We start from the raw sequence: 24,692 nt of genomic DNA, 5'->3' as shown, positions 1-24,692 counted from the left end.
GTTAAATGTACTTTAATTCTTTAAAAAGGCTAAAAAATGTAGGAAAGGAATTATATACCATGTTTGGATGGCATACTTGAAACTTCTCAAACCCATCATTTTCTTGTATTCTACTACTTCACTGTGAAACAGATGCAGATTTCAAGGAGTATCAACCATTTAAACAGCCAGTGATTTAGAATCTTTCCTTTTCCCTTGCCATACTGGCATTAATATAAAGTAGAAAATATAGACCATATAAGAGTACATTGCTCAAATAAGTCAAATGAGACAACTGGTTATATTCTATAGAATTTCCTTTTGGGTTTAACTTTCAAAACACAGATCTATCCCATTAACTGAGGCAATCTCTGTAAGCCGTAACAATAGGACGAGAAAATAAAGAGTTCTCAGAAAATTGGCATTTATCTTATATAACGTGAAATGGAACAATGATTTGAATTAAGTTTTGTGACAGTGGTTCATAAATTATACCTAACATTTATTAGGTAAATTATAACTTAATATGATTGGGTATATACTATGTACCAGGTGCTATTCTAAGAGCCTCATATGAATAATCAATGATAAACTATAAAAAGTTAGTGCCTATCTTTTCTCTTCACTCTGTAGATCAAGAAAAGAACTTACATTTGAACAAGCATAAATGAAAATGGTGTCTGAAGAAAACTATTTATTAGGCCCTTGCTTTCACTGCTACCTGTTTTCTTCACCATTTTAACTAGGAAGAGATGACCTATAGAGACCTTTTTTCATATGAATGAGTGGGGAAATACCTTCCCCTATGATGATGTAAAGGGATTAACAAATTATTAGTACCCAAGGATATTTATTGTGTTTTTTATCCTGCTCCAGATACTGGTCCCGAGGATAGCTACCCTGTGACACAGTGGGTACAGAGAGGGACAGATGTCACTGCAGTTGCAAATGCAACTTGGAATGTATTATTCTATAAAAACAAAGTTGCACATGATTAGACATGGTGAAATCATTTTATCACCATTGCATAATAAATATAGTATTACATGTCCATCAGATTATAGGATAAATAGGGTTTTATGGGTTGCCCTATGTGCAGTGGAGAGTTAACACAGAAGGATTGAGACAGCTCTTTTTAATTTTTTTTAATTTTTTTAAATGTTTGTTTATATTTGAGAGAGAGCGAGAGAGACAGAGCGCTAGTGGGGGAGAGGCAGAGAAAGAGGGAGACACAGAATCTGAAGTAGGTTCCAGGCTCCAAGCTGTCAGCACAGAGCCTGATGCAGGGCTCAAACTCACGAACCTCAAGATCATGACCTGAGCCAGAGTTGGACACTTTGACTGAGCCACCCAGCCATCCTGAGACAGCTCTCCTTAGAAAGGCCTTCTTGTAAGGTCGGCCCTTGGCTGGTATCTGGGAACTTGGTGGGCAGAGTTCCTTACACTGATATAAAACTTGTCTTCAATGATAAAAGTGGCTCATTATTTCTAGATTACTTGTGCAAACAATATGGCTTGTGCTGAAGATGTGCTTTTGTACTTGGAGTCTAGAATTTTAGCATGTGCTAAGCAGAGGTTGCTCATGTTACCAGCCTCCAATAAAAACCCTGGGTGTTGGGGTGCCTGGCTGGTTAAGTTGGTAGAGCATGTGACTCTTTATCTCACAGTTGTCAGTTCTAGCCCCACAATGGGTGTAGAGATTACTTAAAAATAAAGTCTAAAACAAAACAGAACAAAACACAACACCTGCCCTGGGTGGTGAGTCTTTAATGAGCTTTCCTGGTAGACAAATTTGTTTTCACATTTCATTACCGGTAGAATTAAGCACATCTTATGTGACTCTACTGGGATAGGATTAATTCTTGGATGCTTGTACCTGGTTTCCCCTGCACTCCACCCGATGTGCCTTTGTCCTTTGTTGATGTTGTTTTGTATCCTTTCACTGTAATAAATTTTAGCTGTGAGTATAATAATAGGTTGAATCCTGTGAGTCTTTCTAGCAAATCACCAAACCTGAGGGTGGTCTTGGGGACCCAGAACACATCTGGGAATTAGTCATCATCTTTTTTTTTTTTTTTTTTTTTTTTTTTAAGCTTTTTGCCCAACGTGGGACCTGAACTCATGATCCCAAGATCAAGAGTCCCATGCCCCACCAACTGAGCCAGCCAGGTGCCCCAAATTAGTCATCATCTCTAAGTACTGTTTCCATTTATGCTGAATTTCAGGCAACTGACTTAGATACTTTGGGAAAACAACTGATTCTGGGGAGTTTGTATTATTAAACACTAAATAACTATCTCATTAAACATGAATTTAAGAAAGGAGTGACAAAGATTAATTATGAAGTGCTTTCACAGACATGTGAAAACATTTACATTAAAATACCGTAGAGCTTACTACAACATTGTTCATTTGAGTAAAAGTCAGTTTAAAGCTAACTATAACAAACTTAAAATTTGTTATACCAAAGTATCAAAAAATTCTTTAAAGACTTCCCATGGTACTGAACCTAAGAAACACATTACAATGATGCTCTGGTGCAGGGTTTGACAAACTAGGCCTATGGTTGAAGTCCTGCCTACCACATGTTTTATAGGTTGTAAGTTGAGAATGGTTTTTAATTTTTACTTTTTTTTTTTTTAACGTTTATTCATTTTTGAGAGACAGAGAGAGACAGGGCATGAGCGGGAAAGGGGCAGAGAGAGGGAGACACAGAATCTGAAACAAGCTCCAGGCTCTGAGCTCTCAGCACAGAGCCTGATGCGGGGCTTGAACTCACACACCGTGAGATCATGACCTGAGCTGAAGTCGGATGCTTAACCGACTGAGCCACCCAGGCGCCCCAATTTTTAAATGGTTATATTTTAAGTGGTAATTATGTACCTACATAATATTCTTGATTTTGACTTTGGATTACAAAGTCCAAAAATATTTACTATCTGGTTAAATTAAGAAAAGTTTACCAAACTCTACTGTATTGCATGAGTTACTGCTTGTTCCACACATCTCCAAGCTATTCTTTTTTTCCCCCCAAACTATTCTTAATAACATTTTTTTGAGAGAGAGAGAGAGAGGGAGAGACAGAGAGGGAGAGAGAGAAGAGAAGAGATGCATGCGTGGGGGAGGAGCAGAAGAAGAGGGACAGAGAGAATCCCAAGCAGGATCCCTGCCCAACACAGAGCCAGACATGAGGCTTGCTCTCACAACTGTGAGATCATAACTTGAGCTGAAATCAAGGATCGGATGCTTAACTGACTGAGCCACCCAGGCACCCCTTCTTAATAACATTTCATTATCATTTTTTCTTCTTGCCAAGAGTTAATATTATCTGTCCTAACCAAATTCACAGGTATAAATGCATTCATATTCTGAACCATGCTAAGTAATTCAACATGTATAAACATTTGAATTTAAAGCACTCTTTCAATTATAGTATTAACTACCTTGTTTACTTCATTATTCCTTCTGATATTAGCAATTAACAATTTGACTTGCTGGGCCATATTTATAAATATGCAGACACTGTAATTAAGAGTTATTTCACACACCCTCTACCTATCATCTCAGCTGTCATAAAAAGGAATTTAAATCAAATTATTCCTTTTTCCTTGTCAAGAAAATGTAAAATAAAAGAAAGCTAAGAGAAACATTTCACACTACCACTCAGTGGCAAACAAAACTCCCAATAAGATTGTTTTAAAAATCCTGGATGCCTAGGAGGTTCAGTTGGTTAAGCATCTGACTCCTGATTTCAGCTCAGGTCATGATCTCATGGTTTGTTGAGTTTGAGCCCCGCATCAGGCTCTGCACTGATGGTGCAAAGCCTGCTTGGGATTCATTCTCTCTCTCCCTCTCTCTCTCTCTCTCAAAATAAATATATTTAAAAAAATAAACAATAAAGAAAAAATTGTTTTAAAAATTCAAGAACATATTATTGCAACATTATTTATGATTTTGGACTAAATATTTATGATGCCCCTCCCTATAGAGAATAAAAGGAGCATTGAGGTGTACAGAATTCATAGAGAAAATGCTTTGATATTACCAAGTTTATATTACCTCTATAAAAAATGACTTGAGTTCGGAGAGGTGCTGAAACAGGTTCAGGGTTGAAGTGTCTGTTTTGGCCTGCTTCTGCACTGCTTCCTCTGCTGACAATCTAGGAGGATGTGGTTCCTTCAAAATAATTTTAAGAAAAATAATTCCGTAATTATATTAAGACATATCTTACTGTATTCTTTCATACATACTGGGCTCTAGTTACAACAGATTATATACCATGCACTGTTGACAATTCTAGGCCATTGTTCAGAGTACTCCCCTCAGCAGAATTCCTACTCTTTTCATTTCTAAAGAAACCCTACTTCTACTTTAAAGTTTTTCTTACTGATGTCTATCTTGAATTTCTAAGCCAGAATTAATTATTCTCTTTGATTATCTTCACCAGCATATTACTTTGTTTAGTATTTTATTTGTTACTTATTTCTAATTTGGATTACATACTTGTTTATGGTCTATCTTTTCCAACTAGGCAATAGGTATCTACCTTTTTTTTAATTTTAAGATTTTATTTTCTAAAATAATCTCTACACTTAATGTGGGGCTCAAACTCACAATAGCAAAATTAAGAGTTGCATGCTATACTGACTGAGCCAGCCAGGGGCCCCTAGGCAACAGGTATCTTTAAAAAAATTTTTATTTTTATTTTTAGTTTATTTATTTTTAAGAGACAGAGAGAGAACCAGCAGGGAGGAGTCGGGGCGGGGAGGGGTGGGGGGTGGATAGATCTGAAGCAGGCTCTGTGCTGCCAGCAGAGTCTGATGAAGGACCCAAACTCATGAACCGTGAGATCCTGACTGAGCTGAAGTCAGACACTTAGTCAAATGAGCCATCCAGGTGCCCCAGCAGTAGGCGTCTTAAAGTCAGAAAACAAGTCTTACTCATTTTTGGATTTTCGATACCTGTTATATTGAATATGACAGAGGCTTAATAAGTATTTGGTAAAATTAAATGAATTGCTCAGAAGTCAAAATTTACATGAGTGAATCCTTATTTCCTGAAATAAGATAGAAATGTCAATACTATCAGAATCCTATTATACATATTGCTGCATTTGTTTTCAAATAAATTATTCTTCCTTAACTTTAATGTCAGAGACATAGAACAGTGTTACCTTTATAAATAAGAAGTAAACGGCAAATCAAATTAATATGCAAAAGGCATAGTTAAAATGCATAACAGAATTCCATCTATAGGGGATTTTTCTATCTCCATCACAAAATATTCAATTATAGAAAATAGTATGACAGCTATAAGTACTTCAATAGTACTCAATTAGCTCTCAATCCATATATTAGTCACTTTATTATTTAAAAAAATGTTTTTAATGTTTATTTTGATAGAGACGGTGCAAGTGGGGGAGGGATAGAAAGAGGGGGAAGAAAGAGAGAATCCCAAGCAGGCCCTGCACCTTCAGCACAGAGCCCAATGCAGGGCTCGAACTCAAAAAACACAAGATCATGCATGAACTGAGCCAAAATCAAGAGACAGATGCTTAACTGACTGAACCACCCAGGCATTTCTTATTCACTTTATTTTAAATCAAAGGCTGACTTCTCTGTCATTTTTTATGGTAATAAAAACTAATTAGCACTTGTTTTATAAAAAAAAGAAAAGTACAGCCAGTACAAAAATAATATGGAATCTATTTCAAAACTCAAGTGTTCTATTGTCTTCTGTTCCTTTTGCACAGCAGATAGGGATAAAGCACTGATTTTAAATATGACTATTTTGTAAAAAACCCATGTTGGAGGCTTTAAATAAACTCTAAGGGATAGTAGCAATTACAAAGCTAGGTGTGATAACTGACTTAACAGAAGTACAAAAGATCTATAAGCCAGACTTTAGATCCACTCTTGCTATAACAGCTGTGGAGATTTCAATTCACAAATATTTGCTGCACACATACTATATGCAAGAAAGATATAAAATGATTAAGAAAAGGTTGCTGCCTGTAACATAGTTATAATAAAGTGAGGCAAATGCATAAATATAAAACTAAGGCAGAAAATGTCATAATTAGGATATATATAATAGCCCATAGAACACAGAAAGTGATGTAGTTCAATAAGGGGGATTATGGCTAATATTCAGAGGAGACGTGGCATGGTAGAAAGGCTTTTGAGTTAGCTAGTCATGCATCCAAATCCTGCTCCAGTCACATTTTAGTCATGTAAACACAATAAAATGATTGGCTTCCTGAGTAAATATAACTCCTCTGTGATTTGAGAGTTATTGACTATATATGTGGATTTTGACTACAATATTTTGTTATTTCAAAATAGGAACATTTAAATCTATTTATTTTTTAATAATATAATGACAGTATAATTTTTGTCAAATTCTAAATTCTGAGATAAAGCGTTAAATCATTAAAATACTTAAAAACACCAGTAATACTGCTCCTCAGCAATTAAAATTCTAGACTTCTGATGCAATCAATAACTTTTATGATTTACCTTTAACAGTTGACAAGTGTTTGCCCAAAATTATTAATCATCCCTTCTAAGGCTTTTCTTTCCTTTTCATCTGTTAAGGCATCTAGATCCACAGCTCCTAAAACAAGGAAAAGTCAACTCACTACAGAGTGAAAACAAATCAGCAAGACACACAACTGATAAATATACTGGGGACTGATGAGTATATTTTCAATAAAATATTATTCCGTTCTTCAATTTATAAGAATATTGTGAGAGGTCACTTAAAAAAAAAAAAAAAACACCGAACCCTCAACATTAAATATGTATAAAAATAAATTCCATCTATTATTCTCCAACAAAAAAAAAGTGGGGGGCGGGTAGCAACTGGGTAGCTCAATAGTTTGAGTGTCCAACTCTTGATTTCTGCTCAGGTCATGATCCCAGGGTCATGGGATCAAGGCCCGCTCTGGACTCCACACTCAGCGTGGAGCCTGCTCCAGATGATTCCCTCTCTCTCTCTCTCACTTGTGCTCTCTCTTAAAAAACAAAAAATTCCATCCATTATTTAGAACAAAAATGTTTCAAACAAAAGTTAACTGGAAGTCCATAAAAATTTCTCTTGGAAAAGTACAAATTATTCACAGTATACTTAATTGTTTTCTTCATGATAATCAAGCTGAAACAAATGTAATAATCACACAAAATACTACTATAAATTACCATTTATCTAACAAATACTAGGAAAGGTAAACACTCCTGGTTAACTGATTACACCCAGCCATACTTGATATGGTTAGTAATTGGCCAAACTAGGTAAGTCTGATTTCAAATCAAGCCTATGCTCATAACGAACATGGATACTACCTCTCTACAAAACTATTATCAAATGAATATGGCAAAACAAGAGCATGTTTGTTTATTTACCAAAAGGCATATGGACTCTGCTCATATTTACATAACTTCACACTATTCACAATCTTTAGAACTATTAGGATTAGATCTACTGAATGATTAAAAAGAAAACAAACTACTTTTTTTTAATGTTTATTTTTGGAAGAGAATGAGAGAGAGCACGAGTGGGAGAGGCGCTGAGACAAGGGAGACAGAGGATCTGAGGCAGGCTCTGTGCTGACAGCAGGGAGTCCAATGCCAGGCTCAAACTCATGAACGAACAGTGAGATCAGGACCTAAGCTGAAGTCAAATACTTAACTGACTGAGCCACCCAGTCGCCCTGAAAACACTATTTCAAAGCCTTCAGAAAATGTTCTTCATCTTGAGCTAAACACTGGAATGATGTCATCTTACTATTATTTGAAGACTTTGTTATTTATAATACTAAAGGTCTTCTTTCAAAGTCTGCTAACAATTCAACACTAATACTTATTGTATGACCTGACTGAATAGACACATATGGTCAGAGATCAAAACTTTTATGACACCAATAACTGACATTACAATCAGATTTTCCATACATACTGTTTTTTTAATCCCCTTTATCTATTTCACCCCTCCCTGCACCTACCTCCCTGCTTTGGCAACCACCAGTTTGTTCTTTGTATTTAGAGTCTTTTTGTCTTTTTCTTTGTTCATTTGTTTTCTCTCTTGTGCTTTTTAAAAAAAAATTTTTTTAATGTTTATTTATTTTTAAGAGAGACAGACACAATGCGAGTGGGTTAGGGGCAGAGAAAGAGGGAGACACAGAATCCAAAGCAGGCTCCAGGCTCCGAGCCGTCAGCACAGAGCCCAAAGTGGGGCTCGAACTCATGAGCTATGACATCATGACCTGAGCTGAAGTCAGACGCCCAACTGACTGAGCCACCCAGGCGCCCTAAGACATGTACACTTCTTAATCCCATCACCTATTTCACCTGTTCCCACACACACCTCCCCTCTGGTAACTATGTTTGTTCTCTATAGTTAAGAGTCTGTATCTTGGTTTGCCTCTCACTTCGCTTGTTTTGTTTCTTAAATTCGACATGAATGAAATCATGGTGTTTATCTTCTTTCTCTGATTGGCTTATTTCACTTAGCATTACATTCTCTAGGTCCATCCATATTGTTACAAATGGGAAGATTTCATTTTTATGGCTGAGTAATATACCATATAGTACATATACAGTACATAAAAATATATACATCTTCTTTATCCATTCATCTATCAATGGACACCAGTTGCTTCCATATCTTGGCTATTATAAATAATGCTACCATAAACATAGGGGTGCACAGATATTTTCAAATTAGTATTTTCCTATTCTTTGGGTAAATATCCACTAGTGGAATTACTGGATCAAAGGGTACTTCTATTTTTAATTTTTTGAAGAACTTCCATACTATTTTTCACAGTGGCTGCACTTGTCTGCATTCCCACCAACAGTGAACAAGGGTTCCTTTTTCTCTACATCCTAACATGTTATTTATATATTTTTTAATATGAAATTTATTGTCAAATTGGTTTCCATATCACACCAAGTGCTCATCCCAACAGGTGCCCTCCTCAATGCCCATCACCCACTTTCCCCTCTCTCCCACCCCCCATCAACTCTCAGTTTATTCTCAGTATTTAAGGGTCTCTTATGGTTTGCCTCCCTCACTCTCTAACTTTTTTCCCCCCCTCCCCTCCCTCATGCTCTTCTGTAAAGTCTCTCAGGATACACATATGAGTGAAAACATATGGTATCTGTCTTTCTCTGTATGGCTTATTTCACTTAGCATAACATTCTCCAGTTCCATCCACGTTACTACAAAAGGGCATATTTCATTCTTACTCATTGCCAAGTAGTATTCCACTGTACATACAAACTACAACTTCTTTATCCATTCATCAGTTGATGGACATTTAGGGTCTTCCCATAATTTGGCTATTGTTGGAAGTGCTGCTATAAACATTGGGGTATAAGTGTCCCTATGCATCAGCACTCCTATAACCGCTTGGGTAAATTCTTACCAGTGCTATTGCTGGGTCACAGGGTAGATCTATTTTTAATTTTTTCAGGAACCTCCACACTATTTTCCGGAGTGAATGCACCAGTTTGCATTCCCACCAACAGTGCAAGAGGGTTCCCGTTTTCTCCACATCCTCGCCAGCATCTATAGTCTCCTGATTTGTTCATTTAGCCGCTCTGACCCGCGTGAGGTGGTATCTCAGTGTGGTTTTGATTTGTATTTTCCCTGATGAGAAGTGACGTTGAGCATCTTTTCATGTGCCTGTTGGCCATCTGGATGTCTTCTTTAGAGAAGTGTCTATTTCATATCCTCTGCCCATTTCTTCACTGGATTGTTTTTTGGGTGTGGAGTTTGGTGAGTTCTTCATAGATTTTGGATACTAGCCTTTTCTGATATGTCATTTGCAAATATCTTTTCCCATTCCCTTGGTTCCTTTTAGTTTTGTTGATTGTTCCTTTGCAGTGCAGAAGCTTTTTATCTTGATGAGGTCCCAATAGTTCATTTTTGCTTTTAATTCCCTTGCCTTTGGAGATGTGTCAAGTACGAAATTGCTGTGGCTGAGGTCAGAGAGGTTTTTTTTCCTGCTTTCTCCTCTAGGGTTTTGATGGTTTCCTGTCTCACATTTAGGTCGTTTATCCATTTTGAGTTTATCTTTGTGAATGGTGTAAGAAAGTGGTCTCGTATCATTCTTCTACATGTTGCTGTCCAGTTCTCCCAGCACCATTTGTTAAAGAGACTGTCTTTTTTCCATTGGATATTCTTTCCTGCTTTGTCAAAGATTAGTTGGCCATACATTTGTGGGTCCAATTCTGAAGTCTCTATTCTATTCCATTGGTCTATGTGTCTGTTTTTGTGCCAATACCATGCTGTCTTGATGATTACAGCTTTGTAGTAGAGGCTAAAGTCTGGGATTGTGATGCCTCCCGCTTTGGTCTTCTTCTTCAAAATTACTTTGGCTATTCGGGGTCTTTTGTGGTTCCATATGAATTTTAGGAGTGCTTGTTCTAGCTTTGAGAAGAATGATGGTGCAATTTTGACTGGGATTGCATTGAATATGTAGACTGCTTTGGGTAGTATTGGCATTTTAACAATATTTATTCTTCCAATCCATGAGCACGGAATGTTTTTCCATTTCTTTGTATCTTCTTCAATTACCTTCATAAGCTTTCTATAGTTTGCAGCATACAGATCTTTTACATCTTTGGTTAGGTTTATTCCTAGGTATTTTATGAGTCTTGGTGCAATTGTAATGGGATCAGTTTCTTTGTCTTTCTGTTACTTCATTATTAGTGTATAAGAATGCAACTGATTTCTGTACACTGATTTTGTATCCTGCGACTTTGCTGAATTCGTGTATCAGTTCTAGCAGACTTTGGTGGAGTCTATCGGAATTTCCATGTATAATATGTCATCTGCAAAAAGTGAAAGCTTGACTTCATCTTTGCCAATATTGATGCCTTTTGATTTCCTTTTGTTGTCTGCTGATTCTAGAATTTCCAACACTATGTTAAACAACAGAAGTGAGAGTGGACATCCCTGTCGTGTTCCTGATCTCAGGGGGAAAGCTCTGTTTTTCCCCATTGAGGATGATATTAGCTGTAGGCTTTTCATAAATGGCTTTTATGATGTTTAAGTATGTTCCTTCTATCCCGACTTTCTCGACGGTTTTTATTAAGAAAGGATGCTGAATTTTGTCAAATGTTTTTTCTGCATCGATTGACAGGATCATATGGTTCTTATCTTTTCTTTTATTAATGTGATGTATCACATTGATTGATTTGTGAATACTGAACCAGCCCTGCACCCCAGGAATGAATGCCACTTGATCATGGTGAATAATTCTTTTTATATACTGTTGGATTCGATTTGCTAGTATCTTGTTGAGAATTTTTGCATCCATATGCATCAGGGATATTGGCCTGTAGTTCTCTTTTTTTGCTGGGTCTCTGTCTGGTTTAGGAATCAAAGTAATACTGGCTTCATAGAATGAGTCTGGAAGTTTTCCTTCCCTTTCTATTTTTTGGAATAGCTTGAGAAGGATAGGTATTATCTCTGCTTTAAATGTCTGGTAGAATTCCCCTGGGAAGCCATCTGATCCTGGACTCTTATTTATTGGGAGATTTATTTTTTTATTTTTTAATATATGAATTTTATTGTCAAATTGGTTTCCATACAACACCCAGTGATCATCCCAAAAAATGCCCTCTTCAATGGCCATCACCTACCCTCCCTTCCCTCCCACCCCCCCCATCAACCCTCAGTTTGTTCTCAGTTTTTAAGAGTCTCTGATGCTTTGGCTCTCTCCCACTCTAACCTCTTTTTTTTTTTCCTTCCCCTCCCCCATGGGTTTCTGTTACATACACAATGTTGGGAGATTTTTGATAACTGATTCAATTTCTTCACTGGTTATGGGTCTGTTCAAGTTTTCTATTTCTTCCCCTTTGAGTTTTGGAAGCGCATGGGTGCTTAGGAATTCGTCCATTTCCTCCAGGTTGTCCAGTTTGTTGGCATATAATATTTCATAGTATTCCCTGATAATTGCTTGTATTTCTGAGGGATTGGCTGTAATAATTCCATTTTCATTCATGATTTAATCTCTTTGGGTCATCTCCCTTTTCTTTTTGAGAAGCCTGGATAGAGGTTTATCAATTTTGTTCACTTTTTCAAAAAACCAGCTCTTGGTTTCATTGATCTGCTCTACAGTTTTTTTAGATTCTATATTGTTTATTTCTGCTCTGATCTTTATTATTTCTCTTCTTCTGCTGGGTTTGGGGTGTTTGCTGTTCTGTTTCTATTTCCTTTGGGTGTGCCGTTAGATACTGTATTTGGGATTTTTCTTGTTTCTTGCGATAGGCCTGGATTGCAATGTATTTTCCTCTCAGGACTGCCTTTGCTGCATCCCAAAGCGTTTGGATTGTTGTATTTTCATTTGTTTCCATGTATTTTTTAATTTCTTCTCTAATTGCCTGGTTGACCCATTCATTCTTTAGTAGGGTGTTCTTTAACCTCCATGCTTTTGGAGGTTTTCCAGACTTTTTCCTGTGGTTGATTTCAAGTTTCACAATATTGTGGTCTGAAAGTATGCATGGTATGATCTCAATTCTTTTATACTTATGAAGGGCTGTTTTGTAACCCAGTATGTGATCTATCTTGGAGAATGTTCCATGTGCACTCGAGGAGAAAGTATATTCTGTTGCTTTGGGATGCAGAGTCCTAAATATATCTGTCAAGTCCATCTGGTCCAATGTATCATTCAGGGCCCTTGTTTCTTTATTGATCCTGTGTCTAGATGACCTATCCATTGCTGTAAGTGGAGTATTAACGTCCCCTGCAATCACCACATTCTTATCAATAAGGTTACTTTTGTTTGTGATTGTTTTATATATTTGGGGGGCTCCCATTTTCAGCGCATAGACATTTATACTTGTTAGTTCGTCATATGGATAGACCCTGTAATTATTATATAATGCCCTTCTTCATCTCTTGTTATAGCTTTTAATTTAAAGTCTACTTTGTCTGATATAAGTATGACTACTCCAGCTTTCTTTTGACTTCTAGTAGCATGATAGATAGTTCTCCATCCCCTCACTTTCAATTTGAAGGTGTCCTCAGGTCTAAAATGAGTTTCTTGTAGACAGCAAATAGATGGGTCTTGTTTTTTTTATCCATTTTGATACCCTATGTCTTTTGGTTGGAGCATTTAGTCCATTTATATTCAGTGTTATTATTGAAAGATATGGGTTTAGAGTCATTGTGATGTCTGTAGGTTTCATGCTTGTAGTGATGTCTCTAGTACTTTGTGGTCCTTGCAACATTTCACTCACAGAGTCCCGCTTAGGATCTCCTGTAGGACTGGTTTAGTGGTGATGATTCTTTCAGTTTCTGTTTGTTCGGGAAAACCTTTATATCTCCTTCTATTCTGAATGACAGACTTGCTGGATAAAGGATTCTCGGCTGCATATTTTTTCTGTTCATTACATTGAAGATTTCCTGCCATTCCTTTCTGGCCTGCCAAGTTTCAGTAGATAGGTCTGCTACTACTCTTATGTGTCTACCTTTGTAAGTTAGGATCTGATTATCCCTAGCTGCTTTCAGAATTTTCTCTTTATCCCTGTATTTTGCCAGTTTCGCTATGATATGTCTTGCAAAAGATCGATTCAAGTTAAGTCTGAAGGGAGTTCTCCGTGCCTCTTGGATTTCAGTGCCTTTTTCCTTCCCCAGATCAGGGAAGTTCTCAGCTATGATTTGTTCAACTACACCTTCAGACCCTTTCTCTCCCTCTTTTTCTTCTGGAATTCCTATGATATGGATATTGTTCCATTTGATTGCATCACTTAGTTCTCTAATTCTCCCCTCATATCCTGGATTTTTTAATCTTTTTCTCAGCTTCCTCTTTTTCCATAATTTTATCTTCTAATTCACCTATTCTCTCCTCTGCCTCTTCAGTCTAGCTATGGCCGCCTCCATTTTATTTTGCACCTTATTTATAGCATTTTTTAGTTCCTCATGACTATTTTTTAGTCTCTTGCTCTCTGTAGCATTAGATTCTCTGCTGTCCTCTACGCTTTTTTCAAGCCCAGCATTAATTTTATGACTATTATTCTAAATTTTTGTTGTGTTATATTGCTTAAATCGGTTTTGATCAATTCGTTAGCTGTCACTACTTCCTGGAGTTTCTTTTGAGGAGAGTTCTTCCGTTTCGTCATTTTGGGTAGTCCCTGGGGTGGTGTGGAACTGCAGGGCACTTCCCCTGTACTATCTGGAGAAACTTGTGTTGGTGGGCGGGGCCGCAGTCAGACCTGATGTCTGCCCCCAGCCCTCCACCGGGACCACAGTCAGACTGGTGTGTACCTTATCTTCCCCTCTCCCAGGGGCAGGACTCACTGTGGAGTGCTGTGGTCCCTGTCTGGGCTGCTTGCACACTGCCAGGGTTGTGGTGCTGCTTTGATGGGATCTGGCCAAAGGCATATTAGATGGGGTGGATCTGGATGGTGCACAGGGGCGGGAGGGGCAGGCTTAGCTAGCCTTGCCGTGGGAGGGGCCCTGCAGCACCAGGAGGGAGGCAGGTCTGTGGGAGGGATGGACCCACAGAATCAGTGTTGAGGGTTTGCGCAGTACAAGCAAGTTCGGTGAGAGGAACTGGTTCCCTTTGGAATTTCAGCTGGGGGATGGGAGAAGGAAATGGCGCTTCCCAGCACCTTTGTTCCCCCTGCAGAGCTCTGTCATTCAGGGTTCAACAACTCTCCCTCCCTGCTCTCCGAGAGCAGAGCTATTGACTTTTAACATTCCAGATGTTAAGTCCCGCTGGCGTCAGAACTCACGGAGTCCGGCCCTTCCACTTTTGCAAGCCAGACTTTGGGGGCTTTGTCTTGCCTGGTGGGCTCTCCCTCTACTGCCCTGGCTCCCTCCTACCAAGTCCGTGTAGCACACGCTGCCTCTTTGACCTTCCTACCCTCTTCCGTGGGCCTCTTATCTATGCTTGGCTCTGGAGAGTCTGTTTTGCTAGCCTTCTGGTGGACTTCTGGGTTATTTAGGCAGATGTGGGTGGAATCTAAGCGATCAGCAGGACAAGGTGAGCCCAGCGTGCTCCTACACCACCATTTTCCCAGCTATCCTTATGTTTTTTTATTTTAGTCATTCTGACAGGTGTAAGGTGATATCTCACTGTGGTTTTGATTTGTATTTCCCTGATGATGAGTGATGCTGAGCATCTTTTCATGTGTCTGTTGGCTATCTGTATGTTGTCTTTGGAAAAAGGTCTGTTCAGGTCCTCTGCCCATTGTAAAAATGGGATTATTTGTTTTTTGGTGTTGAGTTGTATAAATTTTTTTTTTCAATTTTATTTGAGAGACAGAACGTGCACACAAGCAAACAAGCAGGGGAAGGGGAGAGAGAATACCAAGTAGCTCCATGCCCAGCGTGAAGACCTACATGGGGCTTGATCCCATGACTGGCAGATCACAACTTGAGCCAATATCAAGAGTCGGACGCTTAACCAACTGAGCCATCCAGGCGCCCTGAGTTGTATAAATTCTTTATATATTTTGGATATTAACCCCTTATCAGATATATAACTTGCAAATATCTTCTCCCACTGCGTAGGTTGCCTTTTTGTTTTATTGATGGCTTCCTTTGCTCTGCAAAGTGAAGATCTGCACATATACTCCTAACTACTATTTAAAACAACCACACATCAGGGGCACCTGGATGGCTCAGTCAGTTAAGCGTCCAACTTCAGCTCAGGTCATGATCTCACAGTTTGTGAGTTTGAGCTCCAAGTCAGGCTCTGTGCTGACAGCTCAGAGCCTGGAGTCTGCTTTGGATTCTGTCTCCTTCTCTCTCTGCCCCTCTCCTACTCGTGCTCTCTGTCTTTCATAAATAAATAAACATTAAAAAAATTAAAAAACACACACACACATCTCTTAACCTTTCAAATAAAAAAGATCATTTAAACTATTTTTAAATGCAGTCTTTCTCATGTCCAAAATACCACATATAACCACCTATTAAATAATACTTTCCATTGATTGAATGCAAGATAAAAAGTATATAGGCTATACCTTCATAACTACAGTAATAGAAAACATTGAGTGCTTCCACTGCAGCTGGACCCCTCTGTTTATAGCCAAAAATCAGATCTATCCATTCATGAAGATGAGCAGAAACATATTCAGACTCCTAGAAAAAGAACAAATAATAGAGACACCTTCCAACAACAATGTAAATATGAGTCTTTTTAAAAAGTAAATCAAGCATTTCTACCCAAAAATGTTACAACTATAAAGAAAATTATATCAAAATCATGTTAAACATTTGATCAGCATCTACTACATATTTTACATAGATTCTATCTAGTACAATATAAACATATTTATTAATATTTAATAATATATCTCTTAACTAATGGCTAAAGAAATACTCAAATATTCTAATAGTCAAATATCAACAACAAAAAACTTAATGATGGCTATGGATGTATCTTTCTTGTTAAATTTCCATTCACATAGCCATCTAGAAACTCACTTCAAAGAAACAAACCAGTTGGGGTAGATTAAAGATGGCTGAAATCACCCCCTCCAACCTACCCAACTTGATACCACCCCACTAAAAAGGTGGACTGGGTGGCAGGCAGAGAGGCTTGAAGGACCTCCTGAAGCCTGTTAGTGACGGTTTGAAAGACAATATGACAATTGTTATTGGAGACAGGAGAAAAGGGGATTCAAGTTTAGTTCTAACAAAGAGAGAAAGAGTACCTAATTACCTCATGAATCTGGGGTAGAGATTTTTTTTCAGTTTCTATTTTAACTCCAGTTGGGTAACATACAGTATAATACTAGTTTCTGGTATACAATATAGTGATTCAACACTTCCATACAATGGGTGGAAGGATGGGTTAAAATTTTTTTTTTTTTTCAACGTTTATTTATTTTTGGGACAGAGAGAGACAGAGCATGAACGGGGGAGGGGCAGAGAGAGAGGGAGACACAATCGGAAACAGGCTCCAGGCTCTGAGCCATCAGCCCAGAGCCTGACGCGGGGCTCGAACTCACGGACCGCGAGATCGTGACCTGGCTGAAGTCGGACGCTTAACCGACTGCACCACCCAGGCGCCCCGGAAGGATGGGTTAAATAGGTGATGGGAATTAAGGAGTGCACTTGTTGTGATGAGCACCTGGGTACTGTATGGGGATGGGGATTTTCGGGCAAAATGTTTTTAACTGGTAATTTGTGCCTTTAACTGCCTGTGATAAAGCGTAGAAGGAGTAACATGAGTTTAAAAAAAGAGCTATTTGGATTTTAAGCATAATTTAAGAAAAATATAAAGGAGCAGATCTTGCTGGGTTCCAAATAAAATTATTTCTCATTTTCAGGATACTAGAGAGCAAAGACTCTTGAAGTGAGAAATGGCCAAGGTCAATGATGAAATCAGTGTGTAGCCTGTAAAATATGGTCTCAGGTGAACGTTTAGTTCAAGAGTGTAGCTGTGAAGCAATCTGTTCACACCTCAAAGATTTCAGGCTGTGCCACACAGACCCACTCAACTAGAAAAGAGAATATCTTAAGAATCTTTTTTGCTTTTTGTAACGTCTTATTTTATTTTTGAGCCAGAAAGGTCAGAGAGAGAGGAAGACACAGAATCTGAAACAGGCTCCAGGCTCTGAGCTGTCAGCAGAGCCCGATGCGGGACTTGAACTCGCGAACCGTGAGATCATGACCTGAGCCAAAGTTGGATGCTTAACCAACAGCCAACCAGGCTCCCCAATATCTTAAGAATCTTAAAGGTATTTTCCCACATTAGCTTCCAGCTTGGCCCAAAGGAAATAATGGATCGTATTCTAAAATAATGTGAAATGGTTTTTGTCCGATAATACTGATGCGTAAGAAACCCATTAAATTTTAAAAGAAATTATATTAGTTCAGACTGAAGTAAGTAGAGACTGTTAAAAAAAAAAAAAGATGAGAGGCCTTTGATTTTCAATTTACTGTGGTTAGGTAAGAGGCTGACAAAGATACTCATGCAATTTTTTTTTTTTTTTTGAGGTAAAAGAGAGAATGACTCAAAATAGGAAGCTAAGAGCCAAAGGGTAAAACAAAAGAGCCACAAAGAACCACTGGAATAGCACTGGGCCCTCGTAAAGGAACGGAAAGCATGTCCCTGTTGGAATTCTGAATTGCTATAAACCAATTACTGTTACATAGCCCTTGTTTTTCTCTCCCCCACCCTTTTTGAAATTAAATTATTTGCCCAACATGGGGCTGAAACTCATGACCCCAAGATCAAGAATCTCATGCTCTACCAACTGAGTCAGTCAGGTGCCCTTTTTAATCTCCCTTTTGAATGAGAGTGTCTATTATAGTTCTCCTGTCCTGGTCACACCACTGTTGTTATGTGGGGGCATATAACCTGTTTCTTTACTCCACAATCTTCAGATCAAGAGGAGACACACCTGTATAGTTTTGTGCACAAATAGATTTGATTTAGATTACTAAGAAGATTCTGGACTTCAGACATCATGCTTTAATGCAGGGATCAGCACACTACTTACTGCTTGTGGACCAAGTTTTACTAGCTCAAAATTTCTAGAGTAGTAGAACACAGCCACGTCTAATTTTTTTTGCACTATAGTGGCAGAATTTTGCCACAGACCTTAAAGCCAGCAAAAATATTTACTATCTGGTCCTTTTTTATAGAAAAAGATTGTAGATACCTGACTTAAAAGTCCCTGACATAAGCCTTTGGGAGGATCTTAAGAGGAAGTATGTACATTTTGCACATAGGAGGAATGTAAATAATTTGTAGTCAGAGGGCAGACTGCGTGTGATGGATTAAATATGGTTGCAAATTCTTTTTCCCTCCCACCATTGTGAAATGGAGTTTACTTTCCTTGCTTTTTTTAAGAGAGAGAGGGTGCAAGTGAGCGGGGGGCAGAGAGAGAGAGAGAGAGAGAGAGAGAGAGAGAGAGAGAAGCAGAGCTCACCTGAGTGGGGCTTGTGCTCACCTGATGTGGTACTCGAACTCATAAACCATGAGATCATGACCTGAGCTGAAGTCAGATGCTTAACGGGTTGGCCCTACTTTCTCTGCTCTTGAATCTGTACTGATCCTATTACTGTTTGACAGGGTGACAGAAGTGCTGTGACAGTTCACAGACTTAAGCTTTAAGAAAGGGTAGAAGCCTTCCAATTTTGTACTCTTTTCTGAGCTGTGGACATGTAGATATCTGGCTACCTAGCTAGAGAGACTACATGAAGAGGAGATATCTTGAGAATACATGGAAAGAGAGAAAAGTCCAGCATTCCAGTGTCTCAATGCAACCTCCAGATGACCTCAACCTCAGCTGTTATATGCCTGCAAGGCTATGAGAACCTCAACAAGATGAGAATTGCTCAAATGAAACCAGCCAACTCACAGAACTGTGAGAGATAATAAAATGGGTATATTTTAAGCCACTAAATTTTGGATAGTTTTTTATATAGCAATACATAACTGAAACACAGGTTTCTAATATTTTAATATAAAGAGCGTGTCTTCCTAAAATCCTGGACCCTTACTTCATGTCATAGATACTATAGAGGAATACATCTGAGAAGTTCCTGGCTAGCTAGTAAGTAACAGATTATTTTTCAGAGTTGCTTAGTTTTTTTCCCAACTCCTTATTCATATATAATGTTCTTGAATTTTGTAAATTTGACATACTATGTATTAATGACAAGGCGTGTTTCCAAGTATTGGCCAAATTAGTTTCAGAGTCTGAAACATTTCAGTTTAGAAAGAGAACTAAGTGGACTATTGAAAGGGAAAAAAAACCACATCATTTACAAAATGACACAATTATCAGTGCTTAACTCTCACTACTCCTTTAATTTCAAGCTGGAAATTCAGCTAAAAACGACTATTTTTTAAAGTGGAATTTAGGATTTAGCAGTTGTATTAAAAACTTACTGAAATCCTTGAGAGAACACAAAAATCCTTCAGAGGACACAAAAATGTGCTCATTCTTGTTAGATTTGAAACAAATATGGGAACTGAAAAACACTAAACTACACCACCTTGGTCGTTAGAATACTTTAAAATATAACAGGCAGGTACCTTATAAAACTGAATTGCATTTTTTTTTTTTTTTGCTATACATCCATTGGACTATACTATATTCTCACGATATCAGAAGATTCAATATCTCAAAAGAAATTACTATATTATACTTTCTACAACAGCATATATAACAGATGACAAGTTAATCTAGAAAAATAATTGTCAGATATACTTCCTCTGACTGTTAGACTGTTTCTTTAGCCCATTCTTCGGAAAACACATACATCTCTATCTTAGTAATCTGTCTAATAACTAAACACAAAAATCTTACCAGAGCTTTCCTGTGTTTATAGATGAAATCTTCAGCTGACTTAGCCCATTTGGGGAGAATGACATCATTTACTACATCTTTGGAAACTTGTAGACAACCCAAGTTAAATTCTAAGACAAGTAAAAAATAAATGTATCAAATCATTTAGATTTAAATAAATCAAGTAAAACAATATGAGGGCACAATCCTTAGCAAAACTAAGGATTTTTAGTTTTTTTCTTCTTTAATTAAGAGTAAAATGTGAGAACCAAGTTCCCTTCTCTTGATCTAAGTTTACTTAACAGGTAAAAACAATTCTTATCATATTGGAAATGTATTTTATCAGTTGATTAAAAAGGTAAATGAAAATAAAATGAAATTAGTTATTACAAGGTAATTATTAGTTTTAAATTAGTCATTATAAGGTAAATCAGAAAACTAATTGATTTGGGGTTGAGAAGTGGGGAAAACTATAGATATGACCAAAACCTTAATCTACACAAAAACGGAATATTCAGTATTCTTCTTACATTTAAATTAATTAATATAGTCCTTCTAGTGGTTAATTTACAAAATGCAACTCCTTAGAACTTTTTTGGTGTAACTTATACTTTAAATTCACTCAATGGAAGTGTTATATTTGTCATATGGAAAAAATATACTTACATACCACTATTCTAAGTAGATACTGACATAAAGATTTGCTCATATAGTTAAAATGCAGTATTTTGACAAAAGTGTCCCAAAGATGAGGTTTTCTTGTTTATATGAGGAAAGAAAAGTGTTAAGACAAAAGACCTTCATAAAAGAAGCTGCCTTAAAATATCAGTGTGTTCCAAAGCTGGAGAGAGGTTTGAATGTCATAGAATGACAGGATGCACAGGGCCTGTGGCTTTGTTAACCCCACTACTGTGTAGCAGACATTGTTGCCAATGTGCTAACCATTCCTCCTTATTTGGTAACAGAATCTTGATTTTATTCAAGTATCCATCCTTGCCCTATGTTTTATGCCTGTAACAAGTTGACTGGTGTAGGGGTTGGTATACGACTCAGCTCTGGACAATAGGGAGAAGTTATGAGAAAGAATTTCTCACTCTTAAGAAATGACACAAAAAATTACAATCTTCTTCTATTGTATCTGCCTATGATGCCTAGAAATGCTTCAGTCATTTGTAACCATGAGAGCGACTAGCCAAGGACAAAGTCAAAACACTTAGAAGAGCAGAATGAAAATACAAGAAGAACTTAGCTTTGATGATGATGTTAAAAACTACCTGAACACCATCATAACTTGGGGGTTTTATTATGGAAAATACTAAAATTTTCTTGCCTGTACAATTCTAAGTTGACTTTACTAATATTTGTTTTACTAATTAATATTATTATTTGTTGACATTCTAATTAATGTACTTTGCTTTCTCCCACCTAGCTCATTTCAAACAAAGAAGCAACTCACAGTTAGAAAAGGAGGACAGTAGGACAGTAGTATGAGACAGCAAACTGCTCTAGTGCACATCAGAAATTGTCAAGCTAAGAGTATAACTTCTACATCCAAATTTAATCTCCTCAGCCCTCCTAGTGCAGATATCCTGCTTTGGAGGCTCCTATGGGTAAGAGTCTAGGATCAGAATCCATTAACAGACTCAGTTGATTTTCTGAAAGTGACCAATTTTAACTGCCTTACTCTGAGAAATCAGATGCCAACAGCATGTCCCAGAATGTATGATCAGAGGACACAAAGCCCTGGATATGCTCTCCCTAGCATGGCAAATAACTCTGCTGAAAAAGCAAAGGGTCAAACATTAACATTACACACTAGGAGAGGAAAAAGAAGTTGGAAATGGTCCTTTGACACTGCAATTTCCCTTAAGAACACCAGTAGTAACAATCTTGTCATTATCTTATTGTGCTTAAAAATAAATCTCAAACTACTTCACAGAGGAAGTATTTGGGTATTTTTAAAGACTGTATTGGCTCCTTAATTCTCTACTTCAAAACATAATACGATTTTTCAAATATTGTGGTAATTTACACCCTGTCATTATTTTCAATTTGCCTTAAACCAGGAGTCTGCAAACTTGTTCTATAAAGTGTCAAAGAATATTTTTTGCTTTGTGAGCACCATGGTCTCTGTTGCAACTACTCAAATCTGCTGTTATGTTATGAAAGCAGCCACAATCTGTATGTAGATGAACTGGTTGGGCTGTGTTCCAACAAAACTTTAAAAACACATGAGTTTGCCTGTGGATTTAATCCATGGACCCATAGTTTGCTAACCCCTGATCTAAATTTTCATCTTATCTAACTCAAACACTTTTAACCTAAGTGGCTAGCTATATGGCTGAAAGAGCAATGGCATTTTTCCTTTCTAGTAACCACTGTACTTTAATAAATTCTCTCACCAACTCAAATTTGATTCATCATAGGCCAGTGTAGCATTTTCCTGGAAAAGTAAGACTACAACTGGGCATTGGTTAAACCCTATTACTAAATAGTACAGACAGAATGAACCTTAAATAATCTACAGAATTTCACAAAAATATCCAGAAAGGTATTTTTCAGGATCCTCCACTGGGACCCGTTGAGGTAAATTTTTAATCTATTTCTTACGATTTTGATTTTCCAAAAACTCTGGGAAATAGAAGAATTCAGGAATAAGTTCTTTCACATCATATGGATTGTCCATGAGAGCCTGCCAAGTGGCAGGGATGGAATGGAATTGTCGATCTGCACAGTCAAACCTGCACATGGAGATTGGAAGAGAACAGTGAATGAATACTGAAGGAGAGCAACAACAACCATGAAACAAACCTTAAACTCTCCCCATGTTTCCTAATGGTTAGAGCTTCTCTTTCATTAATTTTACTCTTCATGTCTAAAAACACAATTTGCTCTCCTTCTTATGATAACCTATCTTTCAAGTCTTGTTGCCAAGAACTAATACTGTAATTTTAATCACAAGTATCATCTTAGTCAAAGTAGCTGAAAACCAAATAACACTAGAGAAAATTTTCAAATAATTAAATGTAAATCTAAGAGACTTTTATTTTTTTTTAATATATGAAATTTATTGTCAAATTGGTTTCCATACAACACCCAGTGCTCATCCCAAAAGGTGCCCTCCTCAATACCCATCACCCACCCTCCCCTCCCTCCCACCCCCCATCAACCCTCAGTTTGTTCTCAGTTTTTAACAGTCTCTAAGAGACTTTTAAAGGATGGTCTAATTTTTGCTAAGGTAAATTCATTACAGAGAGTGAATAAACATTATGTGGATATTTTAAAACCACAGAGTTTAAATATCATTATTAATATACATGATTAACAACATCCATAGCAATGCTGATTTAATCCTCTCTGTATAAATACCTTTACAAACTCTTCTGCTAAAAACCAGAGAGTGAGTTAGGGAAATAGTTCTGTGGCTAAAGCTTTTATATTTTATTCACATATACCATTAACTTATTTTATGTGTTTTAATGTTTGTTTATTTTTGAGAGAAAGTGCATGAGTAGGGGATGGGCAGAGAGAGGAGGGGACAGAGGATCCTAAATGGCTCTGAGCTGACAGCTGTCAGGGACTCGAACCCATGAACTGTGGGATCATGACCTGAGCCAAAGTCGGACGCTCAACCAACTGAGCCACCCAGGTGCCGCTAACTTTATTTTTAAGTTCCATCACAGGCCTACAGTAGTTGAAACAAGCTCAAGTAGTCATGTTGCAATTTTATTATACTTTCTCTATTCACAAAAAGCATCTTCTGTTTCATCTCCTTTGATATTATCTTCCTGGATTTACTTAGTAATGACTTACTGACACTGATGACTAATTTGACACTTTTTATTCCTACCAATCTTGTTTTGAGGTGGAGGTGAACTTGGCAGAACTCTGAATTTAATTATGGCTAATGATTGGGTCATCAATAACGTCTAACGATGGTGCATCCAAATTCAAGGAAATATAGTTTCAATGGTAGAAATTTTTGTTTGGGTGGGGGAGAACAGCTTTACTGATATAAAATTTACATATAATTCACAATTCAGTGGTTTTCAGTATATTAATGAGTTGGGCTATAATCACCACAATTTTAGAATATTTTCATCACTCCCAAAAGAAACCCTGGATCTATTAACAATCACTCTCCATTCACCCTATCTCCATTCCCTGGCAACTACTAATCTACTTTCTGTCTCTATGGATTTGCCTATTTGGGACATCTCATGTAAGTCATACGACATATGACTTTTTCTGTCTGGCTTATTTCATTTAGCATATTGTTTTCAAGGTTCATCCATGTCGCAGCATGTATCAATCTTTCATTCCTTTTACCTACTTGTGGCCAAATAATATTCCATTGTATGGATATATCACATTTTATTTATTCCTTTATCAGCTGATAGACTGTTTCTAGTTTTTGGCTATTACAAATAATGCTGCTATGTA

The 24,692-nt window shown here is 37.4% G+C and overlaps 1 protein-coding gene across 1 annotated transcript in view; it reads right to left on the bottom strand.

The window, feature by feature from the left end:
• Positions 1-24,692, bottom strand: part of NBEAL1 (neurobeachin like 1) — a 175,103-nt gene that overhangs the window by 24,818 nt on the left and 125,593 nt on the right. The window contains 6 exon segments of the mRNA XM_032594462.1: positions 4,039-4,155; positions 6,498-6,514; positions 6,517-6,594; positions 15,966-16,083; positions 20,271-20,380; positions 22,860-22,990. Of these exon segments, the coding sequence (XP_032450353.1) occupies positions 4,039-4,155; positions 6,498-6,514; positions 6,517-6,594; positions 15,966-16,083; positions 20,271-20,380; positions 22,860-22,990 (571 nt within the window).

This window comes from Lynx canadensis, chromosome C1 (assembly GCF_007474595.2).
Source record: "Lynx canadensis isolate LIC74 chromosome C1, mLynCan4.pri.v2, whole genome shotgun sequence".
NCBI classification, from domain to species: Eukaryota; Metazoa; Chordata; class Mammalia; order Carnivora; family Felidae; genus Lynx; species Lynx canadensis.
Note: the sequence above shows the minus strand (reverse complement) of the source record. Positions and strands in the feature narration are given on the sequence as shown.